This window comes from Aulonocara sp. 'chitande type north' Nkhata Bay, linkage group LG10 (genome assembly GCF_057382095.1).
Source record: "Aulonocara sp. 'chitande type north' Nkhata Bay isolate Kocher_YH1m ecotype deep benthic linkage group LG10, A_spYH_male_GT1.1, whole genome shotgun sequence".
NCBI lineage: Eukaryota > Metazoa > Chordata > Actinopteri > Cichliformes > Cichlidae > Aulonocara > Aulonocara sp. 'chitande type north' Nkhata Bay.
In genome coordinates, this window is record NC_141353.1 from 29,672,909 (window position 1) to 29,691,240 (window position 18,332).

The window sequence follows — 18,332 nt, forward strand, 5'->3', positions numbered from 1 at the left end:
GCACATATTTGTCATAATTTTGACTCCATTGCACATTAGAAAAGAATCCAAGTTGGAGCGATGTTTTGTTCCCAGCTTAGAAAGCAGAAGTCGGGTTATGAGCTCGTGGATGTGCAGGCGGGTCATTCATCTTCACATTCTACACTGGCCGCAGATATGGGTGTTTGTGTTAGACCTGGGCTACATGCCCGTTATTTGTCCTGCCTCATGTCCATATTCAGCTAAACAGCTAGAATAATTATTTACACCACCTTCAAAACAAAAGCTCCACAGGGTTGCATTTATTCTGGCTAATCTCGTGAGTGCTCTCTATGAAACAGTAAGTCCATAGGGAGTGGCATTTCTCCACTTTATTAAAAGCTCTTTGTTTTTACTGTATCCAATCAAAAAAAAAGTCAACTACACGTTTAACTCTCCTTTGATCTTTATTGTGATCTCAAAAAGTACAGCACAAACAAATGAAGCACACTACAATATTCAGAAGTACTTTACTGAGGAATACACAATGTCGAAGCAGCGACCGTATCATGCAGATCGAGGTCTCTTAGGCAGTTTCAAAGCAGAATATACAGCAGCATGTACCTAACTTCATCTACAGTATCGTTGGACACGTCGGCCCTCACACCACAAATTACTGATTTATTAACATAAAGAAAACTGCATTTATATTTTTACAGTAGTGCAAAGCTGACCACAGTAAAGCAAAGCAAATGCAAGCAGGAGATAAAATCGGCGCTGACATTCACTAAATAAATCAGCTGCGTAATACTGACAAAAAGCTTTGACATTCACTTCAAAAGGAACAAAGGTATTCAGTACTGTTCAACACAATCAACAGTGCAAGCATGGATGTAAAATTAATGCTTGTGTTGTATTTCTTTCAGTAATGTGATGAGTACATTTGTCAAAGCATGTTAAATACAGTGGTTGTGTGTCCAAGAAAAGACGTGGGCTTTAACCATTTGGTGAAAAAGTGAGTGTGGCTCAGAGCTGAGATTAAAAAAAATCAAAATGCTGCTCCAGAGACAATGAACTGGATATTACCCAAGTCTGTCTCTACAAAAGGACCTCAGGTAACAGCTGTGTGACAAATAAGACAGCTGCAGTGGTTCTAGTGGGTCCACATGCTGAATATCAAGAGGGGAAAATATTTCCTGTACAAAGTTTTGTTCATGTTGTTTAGACCGTGTATTTTTCCCTATTTGTGAATTAGAAAACAGTTTAATAAAAAAGAAATCGTAATGAAGAATTATAGAGCAAGAATTGAAGAACAAGAGTTCCGGGTCATCAAATTTAAAATAAAGATCCCTCTATCAATTAAATTCCCTGCTGATGCTGACCCTAGGTTTGCCCTAACATCGGCCATGTCTTCTTTTGGCTAGCAGGACTTTACTAGATTAACCTGGGTGTCTTCAGGCTTAATGTTAACATCAAACAGAAAAAAGCCAGTAACTGCTAAATATCATTGTTACATAACATTAGCCAGAAGAACGACACTTATGTTATTTTATCTACTAAACCCAGAAACATTGTAAGAAAAAAAGAACATTTTATTGAACTCTATCAGAAAAAATCTACAACAGCAGTAATGGAGAAGTGTAACTTTCAGGGGAAACAGCTTTTAAAACCCTTGTTTTGGTTTAGTTTAGATTTGACTGGTGATTTTAGCCATGTAGGTTTTTATGTCCCAGTGACAATTATTTAGGATAGATTAGGATAATTGAAGTACTCCTTCAGTATAATAGCATAACCACGGTTGCCTAGATCGCTGCTAGCTACCTAATGTAACTGCTAGCTGGCTAACCGTTATTAGCTTAATCGCTAAAGTTGTACCTAAGTACTGTCTGAATCCACATGAGTTTTGGATTTTTGTACTGTGTGTTGGAGCCTTTGTTGGTGTACAGGATTAGTAGACTCTATTTAAGTTAGCATTGATTAGTTCTTGTATTTGGGAGTGAACGAGAGGTGGCAAGGGAAGGCACTCTGGAGCTAGCATAAAGGTCATGCTTTGGATTTTCAAGGACAAATCCCATTCAGTGTTTTACACAGGAATTATTTTCTAAGTTATGTTACAATCTGTTCTCACATCAGTAATAAAATAGCAGTCAATTAAAAATGTTAATTAGGGTTCTCATTGAGAATGTAATCCAAATATTTAACTGCATTTTTCCTGAATGCTAATTTGTGATCCACTCACTGGCCACCTCATACCAGTAACACCTGGCTAGTACCACCACATCCCAAAGGGGCTCTACTGGATTGAGCTCTGGTGACTCTGGAGTCAACATTTATGTAGAGTGAACTCGTTTTGATGCTCAAGAAACCAGTTTGAGATGATTTGAGCTTTGCAACATGACACGTTAACCTAATGGAAGCAATGCTCAGCTGGCCCTACCATCTGAATGTTGGAGCAGAAATTCACAGTCGTCAAATATAATTCTCAGTCTTCTTTTTCCAATTCAATTAGTAATTTTGAGCAGGTCATCTTGACCATGTCTGTATTCCTAATTACACCGAGCTGCTTCCATGTGTTTGATTTAACATTTGCATCAGCAAGGAGTTGAACTGTGTACATAATGAACTAGCCAGTGAGTGTATTTCTCATAGTTTTCTTGTTCAGGTCATTCTTGCACATCTTAAACATGTTCTTTTAATAAAAAATAGGAGTTAACTTTAAACAAAAAATATGAAAAATCTGCACCATCAGCGTCCTATTGCTCTCACTAGGAGGCTGATGCCTCCATCAGTCAGACTGCTGATGGTAGCACAAAGGAAAGAAAAACATTTTGGTCAGTGTGACAGTGAGAGCTCTGCAGGTGGTGTATTGACTGGCAGGTCAACACCTCCATCGTGTTGCATTTTAAACTTTCACTGTCAGCTCTCCTCTGTTTTAGCAGCAGTCACTTAATAAATTCCCTATGGAGCAACTCTGCATTTAAATGTCTTGCCAAATTCCAGCATTGTTAAACGCAGCGCAATTGCTGCCACAGTCGAGGAAACCTTCGTCTACGGTAATTATACTAATGTTTCAAAGTTAATGTGGTGACATTTCACCTGTATTCAGCTCTGCATGTGGCTTGTGTAAACTGATTAGTATTCCAGCTCTGAGTCAGAAAGTTAAACAAAACACTCAGGCACGCATGGTGCAAATAAACACATTTTAAAGAAATGTGCAGTGAAATGAGTGTAAATTATTGCTTTGGCTGATACAACAGTGGACACAGTGTCACATTCAATGAATACAAAAAGAATCAAACAATCGTGGATGTGAGAAACATTCATAACAGAATCTCTGCATGGAGTCAAATCAAAGGCAAAAAGCTTTTGCAAACCTGTAGAAAATGTTCACAACATACATATTTAGATTTCTACTATCCAAGCTGGGAGCAGGGCTGCCAAATGCCACACATCGAGTAAGGTTCATAAAATATTTATAAACATAATTTAGCAGGTTTGCAAAAATGAAATTTAAGCAAAGCTGCTGCTCCACATTCGATATTTTGGCAAGGAGAAATCTTAGGTGTTGATGTCATTTAGACACCATCTGTGGCAGTTCGTAAAACAGAGTTTCGAGGTGAAGTGGCCCTTCATGGTTTGACTGAAACAGCACCAGCAAAAGTTCTCTCAAACTTTGATTTGATGAGGGGAATTTTTCTCCTCTGGTCTACATCTCATCTCTGCTGAATTATGTTTAGTCCCAATTGGGGCAGAATTTATCTACTCTGCTAGGTAATTTTCTGAATGCAACTTCAAAACAGTCAGAAATAGACACAGCACCACTGTGACAGAAGATCTTGTGGGAGTCCCGCTCCAATTTAACTGGATATAAAATATTTAAGTGTGGCCAAATGACATATAAAACTGGGATACACTTTTATATTATGTTTGATTGCATCCTGCTGTGTCCACAAGATGAAAACATGAGACTGAGATGCAAATTGAAATTTAAATTGAGATTCAGAGGGGTTTTTCTGGAAATTCAGCAGCTCCTGAACTTAGTTGGAATTCATCCCCTCCCAAAAAGGATCAAAAACACCCCCCTGCCCCATAAATCACACCTTTTCATATATCTATACGTCTTCGTCTCTGATAGTCAGTGCGCTAACCGTCAAAATATTCCAAACTGCTGATCAATACATCGCAATCTATCTAATAGCTGTTTTTGGCTGATAAAGTAAATTTGGTTTGTTATTAAATTAAACAAAAAGGGTTCATAACTGAGGTGTAACGGCTGTGATACAATCGTTATGAGTCCTTAAAGCAACAACAATGAGTGTAGTGATGGAGTGGTGCCAGCCTCCTCATGCACAGCTACAATCGCTATGGTCATCTCTGATGCTGGTGGTCTAACGCTGCAGTGAGGGCAGATAGGCAGTGTGTATGTGTGTGCACTTCTTTTTTTAATTTTTTTTTTTGGGGTCAAACATCTGTTTACAATGTGGGAAGTCTGAGGGAAAAGTCCCCATTTTAAATTATTAAGATCCTGTCTAAGGTTAGATTCTGTTTGTGTGTGTGTGTGTGAGTGTGTGTGTGGTTGAGTTAAGCTGTTGGCAGTGATGCGACATGACGTTAGCTGGGACGTGTTGGGCTGAGCGGACATGGAACAGAGCCTTCCCAGATATGTCCAGCAGATGGAGGAACCATCTCTGCGAGTGTGAGGCTGGTTCTGATGTATTGATGGCCTACCAGACATCTAAGGGAGACCTCTGTGGGGGTTCATGAAGACGGGAGACCTCTGTAGGGGTATGAAGGGCTCAGTGAGGGTGTTTAGAGGTTGACAAGGTGGAGATCGGAGGCAGAGAAGTGGGGGCACAGAGCCATGTCTGGGTTCTTCAGCTGTCGCAGGATCCTTCGGTGAAACTTGGAGCGGACTCGGTTAAACTCCATGATGTCGCTGGGATCCTCCTCAATCCAGAAGCGGTGGAACTCCTGCATCAGGTAACCTGCCAAGAAAGAAAGTAAATAGACACATATGTGCAGCTAATCCACAAGTAATTATCCTCGTACTGCATTTTAGCATCTTTTTTATTTTCCACCACACAGTTTAACTGATTTGTTTCTTTCTCACACCTCTTTTTTTACCATAGCAGGTGGAAAAAAGAGAAAAAGCTTCCAATTACAAATCTGCACACACAGTTAAACAAACAGCTGAAAGTTAATGACATATTTTTAACAATGTATGTGGTTTATGTGGTTTAATTTTTTGCCACTTTGGGACATTAGAAATTTTTTTCTATGACTGTATACAGTTAAGGCTCTCACAGTTTAAAAGATGAACGTAGTTCTGGCTCAGAAAAGTGGATGCAATGCAGAAACAGCCACCAGGGGCGCTACCTGTGGTGGACCCCATAGACTTCTGCTGCTATAGAAGTCCATTAACCCATTTTTGGCCAAACTGATTAATTCAAATAATAATAAAATAATAGTAATCCAAAATACATTTTGTACATTTTGGATATTTTAAGTTTCAGAAGGATTATGCTCGTTGGTTAAAACTATAAGCCTTAACAGTCTGCAGAAACATTAGTTATAAAAAGAGTTCCCAGATATACAGTTGGAATAAAGGTTGAAACTACCCAAACAGAATAAAACAGTTTTTTGTCCCAGGCTTTAAACTTGTATTATTGATATGTTCGGCTTGGGGTATTTGGAGAAGGACCTGCTTTGGAAGATGCCACTTGGTTAAAATACAATTTTATGCAAGTTCTGTATACCAACATCTCCCCAACCTTAAACTTTAAAAGAAAACTTTTTTTAATTCTGATGCAAAAACGTTCAAAATTCTAAGCAAAATGAAAAATACATAAATCAATATACGGGAAAAATAAAGATAAAATACTGTTCATCCCAATCCAATGTACTCACAGAAGGTCTGCTGGAAGTGCAGCAGGCTGGGCATCTCTGGAGCCACATTGTACAGATGGGTCTTCAGAGCTCCACTCACCAACAGAGAGTAGGCCAGATCTGTGATGTTGATGCCCACAATGGCAAAGGAATACCTGGGGGACAAAATATTTACTAAGTCAGTAGGTGGGACCCTGTTTTTTGTTAGACTGCTGTGACAGGAGAGGAGAAACAGACTGCAGGTTTTCCATTTCACAAAAGATTTTATGTTTTGTAGAGAACGGAGATTACACTCAAACAGATGGAAAGAGAGCCTCTGTAAGCAAATAACCATAGACATTAAACACAAGGACTTAAAATTCTAAAGGCATAAAATATAGATTAACAGGATTACTGTCCCAACATCACTCGGCCATAATGGTGTGCTCAACATCTTTAACCATTTCACTTCATGAGAAAGTCCACACTCAGTGCAAATCACAAACTGTCTATTTATTAAAGACACTGCTGCGATGTCGCACTTGTTTTTTCACAACAATCCTCGGCTCTATTCGGCGCTAATGCAGACTGACAACAGAAGCCAGCGTAGCAGTACAGCAGGCCACACAGTAGTAAAATACTTCCTGCCCATTAGCACATAAACACAGTGTCTCCTGCTTACAGATCCACACACTTCTACAACGCACTCACATGCATATGCTGGCTTGTTGTGAGCGTCACATGCTGAAGCTGCTCTGTTTTGAGGCCAAACCTCACACAGCTCCAGCAGCAGCAGCCCAGATTTCCCTGCTCCACACACACGTGCATGTCTGCATATATTGCATGTGCATGTGAGACTTACCCAATCGCTTTGTCAAGGTTCTTCTGTTCCCATTCAGGCTTGTTTACCTCGCTGTGAAGGACACACACTTGAGTAACGGATAGTTTACATGTGAAGCAGCAACCACAGTGCACCATAATGCGCATAAAAGCTAAATCTTCTGAGAACAATTTAGAAACTGTCTGTTAATGCTGATTTATGGCTCTCTTTTTTTCTGCCTTTAGGCTGACAAGATGATGCTTCAGTTTGTATAAATTATCATGCTTAGTGCAGCTTTAGGTGCATGAAAAATCAACCTAAATGAGTAAGCAATGAACGCAGCAAACGGCAAGTGAATGAAAGTGAAGTAGAGTACCTTGGCTTTCTGTGTGTGCTCCTACAGTGCATGAGACAGACAGAGAAGGAGGCATGGGCAGAAATGGAGGTGGAGGAGAAATAAAAGAAAAAGAAGAAGAATCTTCATTTTGGAAATGAGACCGCTCACTGGGATGCCGATGAGAAACAATACAAGCAGCAGTAGTCAATAAAAGATGAGGCAGTGAATGGCATCAAGCTGTAAAAATGAATATAATCAAGCAGAGTATGATGGATGCAGAGTTATGCATGATTAAGTACAGATTAATGTAGAAGGAATACACCAAGTAGTTGTAAGTAGACCCTTTGATTTATTTTTATGTTATATCTGTTTTTAAAAATGAAGCCAGTGCTGAATTGCCTTCACTCTTCTGAATGGCCAGCAGGGGGCGACTCCTCTGGCTGCAAAAAGACTTCCATTTGTACTGAAACGTATGGGAAAAAACGTCCTCAGTTCCCTAACTGTGTGACCTCAATTAACACTTTTCTGGTGTCTTTATGAAGTCAGTCGCCAGAGTCCCGTCACATTTAGTAAAACTTAAAGTTCATTTTTCAAATTGTGGTCAGTGTTAGAGACAGAAAGTACAATTGCCCAAGCTATGTACATTGGCTAAGGGTTCAATCAAATCAATCTTAAGTTGTTAGTCAATGACAGAAAGCTGTCCTGGTTTTACCATTAGGTCCACCGTTGATCACTTTTGGTTTCAATAGAGTTTGTTTGGCATACATATGACCTTTTAGCGAACAGATGTGATATTTCTTTGATTATATTTTATACAAAACCAACCTCACATCCATGCTTTGTTTGAATCTGAAGGATATTATTTCCAGCACTGTGGTTACATCTAATATAATGTGTTATATTGTGATTCTGCTGTATAATTTACACACTTTTCATTGACTAATACTTGAACTTTGTGCTATTATAGCTCAATGTGCACTTTCCTCTGTTATTGCAAGGTTACATTTTTCTGTACTTTTCTTTTTCTATGAACTATAAACTCCATAAATTCATATACAGTCTACATCTGTAATTATTGGCAGAGATGTTCTACCAATCCACTTGGTGTATTCCTTTCATATGCCCGTGAAAGGCAAAATGAACATACTTGTGCTTTGGTTGGAGGGAATCATGGAGCATCTGCAGGGCAGTAGCCTTGTCGTGTTCAGCAAAATACCTGTAGAAAGACAACATAAGGGAAAAGGCATGTCTGAACTTCCCGTTCATGGATATGCATATGTAGCCTATGAATTATAATTATTTATTTATAGTTTTGGCTTTGATTTAAAGTCTTTAAATGACATGCTGAACATGTATATCTCCATATGTAAGTGTTGCACTGCTTGGCTGGTTTTTAATCTGTGTTCCAGGCCGACAGCTTACAGCAGGTTGTGCAGGCCCAGCAGTCCCATGCCCCTGAAATCAGTCTTTGGATCGCTGCCCTGGAAACCAATCTCACACCACTGTTTGGATATGCGACCCGTGAGAGGTGTGTCAGGGCGCAGCTCTTTCCATAGCTACAACACACACACAAGCACACAACCACAGCTCAGTAGAGTAAAATTATTATTCTATAACAAAGCATAGTATTCATTACAGTGTAATATCATGCCTGACAAGTGTAAGTACGAGACTGTAACATAGTGGTACAGGGGGAACTTTTTCTATAGTAAAAAATGTATTTAATTTAGTAGTGGGAGAACATCCATTTAATGAAATGAACTACGGGATAACCGATTTAACTCAAGCAAATGTAAAGAGTAATGAGTCAAATAAGTGACCCCAGTCATGAAGTTTATCTGACACTACATGAAGACAGATACAATATTTTGTTCTCTTTAACCAACCAGAGAGAGACTGCATACCTTCATCAGCATTTCCTCATGCTCAGGATTTTCGCAGTCATAAGGCTCCCTGCGTAGCTTCTCCACCTCTGCCACCAGGCTCCTGTAGCCCACAACCTGCAGCAGGCTGGCCTGCAGAGAGATGCCGAGCCTGGAGAGACAAAGGGACAGGTAGTCCGTTTGTCTCTGAGGGGTGCATTGTATAAACTCTCCGCTGTCCTTCACAGCTACTCTAGGGATTAGCTTCCTTTGTTAACCTCTAATTAACCACAACACAAGAACAGAAATGTGATATGCAGCGCAGAGTCTCACTGTGGGTTGGTGTCAGGGTTAATTTTCTTCAAGGCCATGATGTCATCGATGGTTTTCTCCACTTTATCAGGATGGACGCTGAGGGCAGACTGCAGCAGCTGGAGTGGATAAGAGCAGAGAAGATGGCAGGAATATAAAGAGAGAGGCAAGGACAGAGTGGGAACACATGTTAAGGACTGAGGCAAGAAGACTGAGCAATAAACCCGGATTATGTTGCACGTGCATAACGACAGATTGAAAGAGCCCCATACCTCATTCTTGGAGTACCTCAGAGATGACTCTGCAAGGAAATGTTGCAAAGAGTAAGACAAATGTGTACAGTAACAGTGAACAATGCTCTGTCCAATGCCTCAGACTGCTGATATGGTACACTGAATGTAAATCATGAATCTCTGAGCTAACATAATACTGAATAAGTAAGAGGCAGAAGAAAATTGGATGAATGAATTCTTGTGTTGGTTTGATTATATTCTGATTTTTCTCTGTGTTCTCGTCTGTGCCTCGCTCTGTTCAATTACTGTGTTTAAGCTTTGAATCTTTTGTGTTTCCTCCTCTTGCACATCCTGGTGTTAGTATTCGTGTATGTTTTCGTGTAGGCTTTCAGGAGCAAAGTGAAGGAGGAGATGAAAGCAGCACAGCGGGAGGTGAAACGCTGCCTGAGGGAAGCAAAGGACACCTACAGGAGGAAGGTGGAGCAGAAGTTGGAGAGGAACAATATGAGGGAGGTCTGGAATGGTGTGAAAACCATCACAGGCCACAACACCAAGAAAAGCACAGTGGGGGGGACTGTGGAGAAGGCAAACGAACTCAACAACTTCTTCAACAGGTTTGACCAGCCCACAACCCCCCCACCCTCACCCTCACCTTCACTACAGAGTCCTCTCCCCACTCTCCTGCCTCCCTCGCTTCCCCCCCTTCCTGACACCATGACACCCCCCTCCTCCAATCCCTCTCTCAGCAGCAAGACATCTCCCCCCCTCCCCTCCTCCCAAACACCTCCCAGTGTCACAGTGGATCAGGTCAGGAGGCAACTGAGGAAGCTTCGCCCCAGAAAGGCAGCAGGCCCAGACAAGGTGTGTCCTAGGATGCTTAAGGCGTGTACTGCTGAACTTGGGGAGCCGCTACAACGAGTCTTCAACCTCAGTCTGCGACTGGGGAGAGTGCCCGCCCTATGGAAGACATCCTGCATCGTCCCGGTCCCCAAAAAGAACCGGCCCAATGAGCTGAATGACTTCCGACCGGTGGCACTGACGTCACATCTTATGAAGACTCTAGAGCGGCTCTTCCTCAACCTCCTCCGACCACAGGTACAACATGCCCAGGACCCACTACAGTTTGCATACAAGGCGGGTGTCGGAGTGGAGGATGCCATCCTGTACCTCCTACACAGAGCCCACTCACACCTGGATGGGGGAAAAGGCACGGTCAGGATCCTGTTTCTTGACTTTTCCAGTGCCTTTAATACCATCTGGCCCTGTATGCTTCAGGAAAAACTGAACAGGATGGAGGTGGACCCCTGCCTGGTGGCCTGGATCTCCGACTACCTCACCGACAGACCACAGTACGTCAGGCTGAAGGACATCACGTCTGACACTGTGGTCAGCAGCACAGGAGCACCACAGGGAACTGTGCTGTCCCCTCTTCTCTTCACCCTGTACACCTCTGACTTCTGCTACAACTCTGAATTATGCCACATTCAGAAGTTTGCAGACGACACAGCCATCATGGGGTGTATCTGGGATGATCAGGAAGAGGAGTACAGAAGTCTGGTGAGGAACTTTGTCGCATGGAGTCACACAAACCACCTGCAACTCAACACCTCAAAGACTAAGGAACTGGTTGTGGACTTCGGGAGGTCCAGAGAAGGTCCACTGCCGGTTCAGATAGAGGGGGAGGAGGTGGAGGTGGTCAACAAGTACAAGTACCTCGGGCTGTGGGTGGACAATAAACTGGACTGGTCATGCAACACAGAGCACCTGTATAAAAAAGCCCAAAGCCGACTGTACTTCCTCAGGAGGCTGAGGTCTTTTAACATCTGCAGGAAGCTCCTGCACACGGCCATTAACAACCAGAAGAGTCTGTTCAGTGACAGGTTGCTTCTCCCAAAGACAAGAACTAACAGACTTAAAAACTCCTTTGTCCCACACGCCATCAGACTGTTTAACTCCTCTCTGGAGGGGAGAGGGAGGGGAAACAGGAGGACAAAGGAGGGGGCAACAACTAAGCTGTAGTGCCTCTTCACCTCACTGTACAATACCTTGTGCAATACTTTTTGTAAATAGTCAACAGTGCAATAGACTCAATACTTGAAATGTGCAATTCACTTGTATTTTTATTTATTTTTTATTCCTATTTATTCTATTTATCCCCTTTGTATATTTTATTTATATTTGTCTCTGTATTTATATATGTGTGTGTGTGTATGTGTGTGTGTGTGTGTGTGTGTGTGTGTGTGTGTGTGTGTGTGTGTGTGTGTGTGTGTGTGTGTGTGTGTGTGTGTGTGTGTGTGTGTGTGTGTGTGTGTGTGTGTATATATATATATAACAATTCTGTAACTGTAACTTCGGTCGTTGCTGTGCTTTTTTTGGAAGTCGAATTTCCCAGAGGAACCCACCTGAGGGATTAATAAAGTTCTATCTTATCTTATCTTATGTATTGGTTATTTCCTGTTTTACTTAAAGCGTTTTTTTCTTTTGGTTTCTACATGTGTTCTGTTCCCTGAGTCCTCCTCATCACTATAAAACCCAGAATTAGATCTATCCTCATATTGTAGCAACTTGACAACCACAAGGTATTATTTAGGCTCTTTATTTTACAATATAAAGTGCATGCTGATTTGGCACTATATAAAACTGAATTGAAGGTAGCCATGCCCCAAAGAAAACTCTTATTTATCATCTGTTTTGCTCAAAATGTGACCAAAATTTACAAAATGAACACAATCCTGTATCAATGAAGACTCAAAACTAGAAATTTATACCACAAACACAGGCAGAACGGTGTTTACTGGGGTCATAAATCAAGTGAAAAACATTATTCAGATAGACTCCTATACATGAAATCTAATTGGCCCCCCACTGGCCATTACACAAAATGCAGACTTAAGTCATTTCCACACTGGCGTCACAACTGGAGTCTACGTCTATTTCAAAATGCAACTAGAATCAATGAATGATAAATATGACCAAATCATATACAAATATGAACATTGATGCATGTGTGCGAAACATTTTTACAAATAAGATGAAAGTCATACCTATCTTGAGGGTCCTGCGGGCTCCATGTTTGTTGTTGTAGCAGATTCGCTGCAGCTCGCAGCGTCCTGTAAACTTCCTGGCAACAAACTTTAGGCCCCGCCAAAGACACTTGCAGTAGAGGAACACAAAGAACTGGGTCACGACTCTGCAGGGGAGAAAACAAGGGGATTATACTCCTAAAAATTTACACAGATATTATATACAGTGGGTAAAATAAGTATTGAATACATAACCAATTTTCTAAGTAATATATTTCTAAAGGTGCTATTGCCATGAACTTCTCACCTTCATTTCTCAGTATTACACATAATTTATGGGCATCTGTGGTTTGATTTCTTTGCCTGTGTGGATTGGATTTGTTGTTACCGACATCAGGTGAGTAATGAAATAATAAATAACTGTAGGTATGATTTTTTTTTTCTGTTTGCTTTTTTACAGTTCAGCATATTACACAAATATGCCTACACAAATTTATTTTTGACCAATTTTGTTTCACATTAAGTTTGAGACAAAGACACTGAAGTGAAAATGCAGAAGCAGAGAGGAAGACACAAAGTGTCAGAAGAGTGTGCTTCACATCTTGTCTACTAGGGGAGACTTGCAGCAGATCAAAGCGTGCTATTTTTGCAGGGGATGCTGAGAATGAAAATGGAAATGTCCTGGGAAATGCATAGTGACCCATTAAGAGAATAAATGATTTCCGGCCTTCGTCCGCCTCGGTCTGCAGAGAATGCTGAACATCACCCTGAACACAATCCTTTTTTTCTTCTCAATGTTTTCGCCATCGGTTGTCTCACTAAAGATTGAAAATTGTATTTTCCACTGCTACACTCAAAAAAATGAAATTGGCTGGTTGTTACATTTGCAAAATTCAAACTTGTAATGTGAACAAAATAATTTCATGTTTCTGTGGTGAACGTAATTAAATCATGTAGGATCTGCATGAAATCCGGCAACTTCATTTATTCTTGTTGAGATGACATAATACAATCTAGTAAGAGTGGTTAGTTGCCTGGACTCACAAAATTCACAAGATCACACAAGAGTTCAAACCACAGGAAAATCACTGCGGTTAGAAGAGATAGACAACCATACACACACTATATGCCTTAGCTATTTATTGCGGTTTAACCTGTAAAGGACAAAAACATACAGAAAATTCTATATCAAGCCTTGTAATCATAGCTTCCCTATTTTTTTGAAGTCTAGATTGACAGGTCGGTGGCACAGTGGTTAGCACTGTTGCCTCGCACCCTATCACATCTGGGATAGGCCCCAGCCTCACTGCAACCCTGGTAAAGATAAGAGGATGGATGGAGTTATTATTATAAATCCATTAACATCTTATGTTAACCAGACTCTAGACTTTGTTGAACACTCCAAAAAATAACTCTTTAAATGAACTTAAAATAATCATGGAAAGGATTTCCACATTAATAAATAGCTTTCTATTACGATTAAGCATTTTTGTCGCACTAACGTAATTTGCATGGGTAGGATCAACTTAATTAAATTAAGTTGGACTCAACCTTAGTAAAACAGTTGATTCATCATTAATTAATCACGTTACTCTAACTCAAGTACATTAAGTTGGAATAACAGAATTGCATAATGCTAAAATAAAGCAATTTATTTACGTGGAAATTCTTTCAATGATTTTTTTATGTTCATTCAAAGAGTTATTTTTTTGAGTCTACTACTTTTTTTTAAATTTCCAATGTATAAATGGATTGAAAGCATTAGTAGGTAAGCTAATGGTAGCAAGAAAGCAGATTTTTGTGTAGCGATTGGGAGGACTCACAGTACTTTAAGTACACTTGAAAACTTTTCTTTTCTATCCAGCTGCAAATCCTCTATCTTTGTTCAGCATTTACAATTTTTCCAGACAGAAATCAAGCCAGCTTGTGCACAAAGATCACAGTAGGACATGATCTTCAGTATCAACAACAACAAATAGAAGGTAAGAAAGGTCCGTGGGGATTAATCTTTCATTCTCAGCTTGTGGATGAGACTGGCATGTTGAACAGCTCGTACTGACACTCAGCTTTTTAACCTTCAAGGAAGCAAACACCGAGCAAAGGGAGAGTGAAGGAGGCGTTTAAGGTTATATAGCAACCCACAATTACAGGCTTAATACACAGAACTGTCTAATAAAATGTCCTTGAACAACACACTTGCCACCTGCTAATCTATTTTAAAGGGTTACCCCACTGAGTCATACACATAAAGGTCAGTTTGCTGGTTATTGCGAGACCTGCTCATCCTGTGAAAACGGTCAAAACAATGGAGACAACCTCCCACCATCATTTTTATTAAACTTCACTTTGATTTAATTACACACAAGAAAAAACCCTAACTGATGTCCCCAGCTGCTAGAATGATTAAAGTGTTGCCGTTAATTCCTTCAAAATACTCTGATCAGCCAAAAGCATGAATCATATTTCCATCTCTAAACTATTGGTAGAGTCATCGTGGCACATTAGAATAATTACTGTAAGCAAACACAGCCATCAGTGAAAAACATTGGCAGCCTCTACTGGCTTCTACTGTTCATTAAAAGTTAATGAAGCTAAATTTTCTCCAACAAATTTATTCATTCACTTGGGAAATCAGTTGGGATTTATGGGAAATTTGGTATGAACTGGGGCAAAGGGGGGGGGGGGGGGGGAGCACTGGTGGGTAAAGCCAATTTAAAGATTGATGACTACAGATGTGGAAAAAGCACAGTTATGAATACTGCTGGCTTTGCTAAATGCAAAACATTTAAGAATCTATCTCCAAAATACTGCCAAGTTCTTTTTTTCTCCGTCATTTGGTGTTTTACATTAAAGGTGTTTTATTTCACCTGTGTTTTGTTCCCCCCTCGTGTTTTGTCTTTCTCTTTGTCGAGACGTTTACTACGCCAACACAGTTTCACAGCAGCTTGTGAAATGTTCACAGCTTCTAATCGTATTCATGGACATTAACCTCCCCTCCTTATTTTCACGTCCCTGAATACATTTATACATGTCAAGCCTTATATGTACAGATTCCTATGGATGCTTGTTTCCACTAAAGAACAAAATGTCTGTCTGCCTAAGAACTTCAGTTCAAGACAAACAAAATCTGATCTGCTGCTAAGCTGTCAATCATCTAGACCAATTTAGAACCACCAGTTAGAGTGGTAGACATAGTCTTTGGACTATGGAAATAAGCCAGAGAATCAGGACAAAACACACAACAAACTTAACACAGAAAACTAACCAGGCCATTTAAACCTCTTGCTACAAAGTGACAGTGCTAACCACTTCTGCATCAAACTATTAGAAAGCTCTTCCTCAGTGACCTCATTAAACACTTTCCTGAAGACTTTATAGGCTCAGGTGTTAATTTCACCCACATTGATTAAACTTTTGCTTTTTAATATTATACTCTCCCAGTTTTGGTCAATATTGAGCCCAAAATAGGGGGAAAAAAACCCATTAAAAAAAACACACACACATTAAAAAGCCAAGGCAGAAAGAGAGAACTATTAATAGAAACACCTCTGGAGTGCTCCATTATTAAGAGGCCTCCTTACAAAGGGACTCATTCAAAGCCATTCACACCATAACAGCCACTTACTGCTACACAATGTCATAATGGACTGGAAAGAGCTTAAATGGGAGGACTGGGAATAAAGGGACCGCGGTGCTTGTTATTAATAATTAATTATAGCAGGTAGAAGCAGGTAGAAGGCAAACATGGATAAACAAGCTGAGAAGAGAAGGAGGAGAGTGACGATGAATTCCTTCACGTTTCCATGCAAAATGCAAATCCACAGCACAGCTTCCATCTTAATCACGGAGACTCGCCTTACCTCAGGAAATGCTTCATCTCGGCCGCTGTTACCCCTCAGGTGTCTCCGGTGCTAGTGCAGTTGAGTGATCACCTGGAAACGGAGGAGATGATGAGTGTTTGAGGCTTGCGGACACGGAGCCGCCAGACAGGCCCGAGCTCCGGAGCTGTCCGCGGTGCTGAGGAATTAACGCGCATGCAAATCTGCGGCTCTCCGCCGCAACAGCGCTTGATTCCTGCGAGCCGCAGAGCTTCTGTTTGGGTTAAATTTGGCGCTGTAAAAACCACAGCCACCCACAGAAGCTCTTCTGGAGGATTGAGGGCGGTTATTTAAGGTTTTCAGAGCAGAAAAAGGCAGATAAATTCAATTTTCATTCCTCGTTCGTCTCCGGTGTGATTGGCAAACCAAGGCGCAAACACTGAGTAATCTGTAGCTGAAGACGCTACAGGAAATCAAACAGCGGCTGTAAAAGGTTTACCTGTAATATAACCGGTAAAACCAAAAGAAAAAGACCCTTTTCTTACCGATTTGGGATAATAAGGAGGCAAAACGGAAGGCGGGAGGCGGCAGGGTGCAGCGTTTTTGTCCTCTTCTCTGGGCTACAGTCGCCTGCTTTCCTCCATGTTGACTGACACTCAGTCTAAAAGCTACAGCAACAGCAACGCAGTGCAGAATAACAGCACTCATAAAGTCCCAGGAACATTTTCTACCAGTATCATGTATTGATAAAACTGGACACGTTCTTGTTTTTGTACCTTAAAAAGTGTAGTTGCACGTTTCCATCTCCTTGTTTTCATTGTTCAATTCTCAACCAAAACAGCTTTGCATGATTTATAGTTTAAAACCATCCTTATTTGGTTTATACTTGCCCTTAGGGCCTCAGTTTGTCCCTTAGAACAAACCAGTTTAGCTCCTTTCCTTTCTTCTTTAATACGCTTTCTTCTGATTGGCTGCCCCTCAAAAACAGACGGTTTGAATAGCAGGTGGGTGGGGCTTCTGGACCTGAGATAGCCGTATTAGAAATAGCTCCCTAATGCCATATAGATCCAAAAGTAGACAAAGAATAAACTGAAGCCTTACGTTTTGGTTCACAGAATTTTGGTTCTTCATTATTTGAAACGTATCACTATGAACACCAATAAATGTTCTAATATAGATATTAAAGGGAACGTGTAATAGGACCACTTTAATATCTTGTAGTGTAGAGATTCATTAACCTTCTGTGGTCTGAGTCATCATTGGTCATTATCCTATGTTTTGGATAAAAGCAAAAAAGGCTTTTTTTAAAGACTTGTATGAACAATAAAAAAAAATACATATTAGGATAACACAGGGTTATTGCCAATGGTGGCTTCACAGGATTCATTTCATCTCTAAGCTGCATGATCTTGTGATGATTCAGCTTGGCATTTGCCATGAGTTTGCCTTTCCCACTGATCCACTGCCAGACCAATCACACTGGATGAAACTGCATGCAGCATGATGTTCACCACGGTGTTTCCAGACTCTTCTGTCTGCCACATGTGCTCAGTGTGAACCTGCTCTCATCGGTGAAGGGAATGGGACATCGGTGGTGGACCTGAAGGTTCTGGTGCTCTCTGGATTATGCCAGTCAAGCTCTTCAGTGGTGGGCTATGAACACTAAGTCCAACTAATGATGTCAGGCCATCATTTCACCCTAATAGAGTGACAATCTGATCAGATACATACACATGAGCATATCACTGGAAGTCATTTTGTAGGGCTCCAGCAGTACTACCCTTCTTCCTCCTTGCACAAAGCAGCAGATTGATTGATAGTTGATGTCCTTCTGCAGCCCTTTTGTCTCCTTGTGTGACAGCCTATCTCCTGCTGCAGGTACCATCTCATGCTATAACCAGTGATGAGCAAAACAGGAAAAAGCTAAATTATAGATAAACAAGTTTTTTTTAATTATGTAGGGGAGACCGGGGATAGTTGTAACATTTTTGACATTTCTGTCTGTAAATTGGAGCTCGTTTAAGGTAGTGGATTCAAAATGTAATGCAAAGTATTTACATGTCTCGGCTATTAAATAGTGCAGCTATTTTCTCTGCAGCACAAT

At 40.7% G+C, this 18,332-nt stretch overlaps 1 protein-coding gene across 2 annotated transcripts; it reads right to left on the reverse strand.

Annotated features, from left to right (window-relative positions):
• Positions 1 to 406: 406 nt before the first annotated feature.
• On the reverse strand, positions 407 to 16,919 carry elmod1 (ELMO/CED-12 domain containing 1). Of its 2 annotated transcripts, XM_086309446.1 has the most exons (12): positions 16,774 to 16,919; positions 16,271 to 16,342; positions 12,432 to 12,577; positions 9,427 to 9,455; positions 9,176 to 9,273; positions 8,885 to 9,014; positions 8,403 to 8,536; positions 8,128 to 8,196; positions 7,020 to 7,040; positions 6,686 to 6,736; positions 5,866 to 5,999; positions 407 to 4,943 (listed from the first exon to the last, which is right to left on the reverse strand). In XM_086309446.1, exons 2-12 carry the CDS (start codon positions 16,285 to 16,287, stop codon positions 4,768 to 4,770), a joined length of 1,005 nt encoding a protein of 334 aa, XP_086165572.1. In that variant the 5' UTR covers positions 16,288 to 16,342; positions 16,774 to 16,919; the 3' UTR covers positions 407 to 4,767. The 2 variants fall into 2 exon arrangements, with proteins under 2 accessions (XP_086165572.1, XP_086165573.1); XM_086309447.1 differs by lacking the exon at positions 7,020 to 7,040.
• Between the last annotated feature and the right edge of the window lie 1,413 nt (positions 16,920 to 18,332).

Coding starts and splice junctions, on each gene's coding strand:
- elmod1 (XM_086309446.1), bottom strand. Junction 6,737..7,019: donor AGCACACACAGAAAGCCAAG/GTACTCTACTTC, acceptor TGTCCTTCACAG/CGAGGTAAACAAGCCTGAAT. Junction 6,000..6,685: donor AACCTTGACAAAGCGATTGG/GTAAGTCTCACA, acceptor TTTGTCCCCCAG/GTATTCCTTTGCCATTGTGG.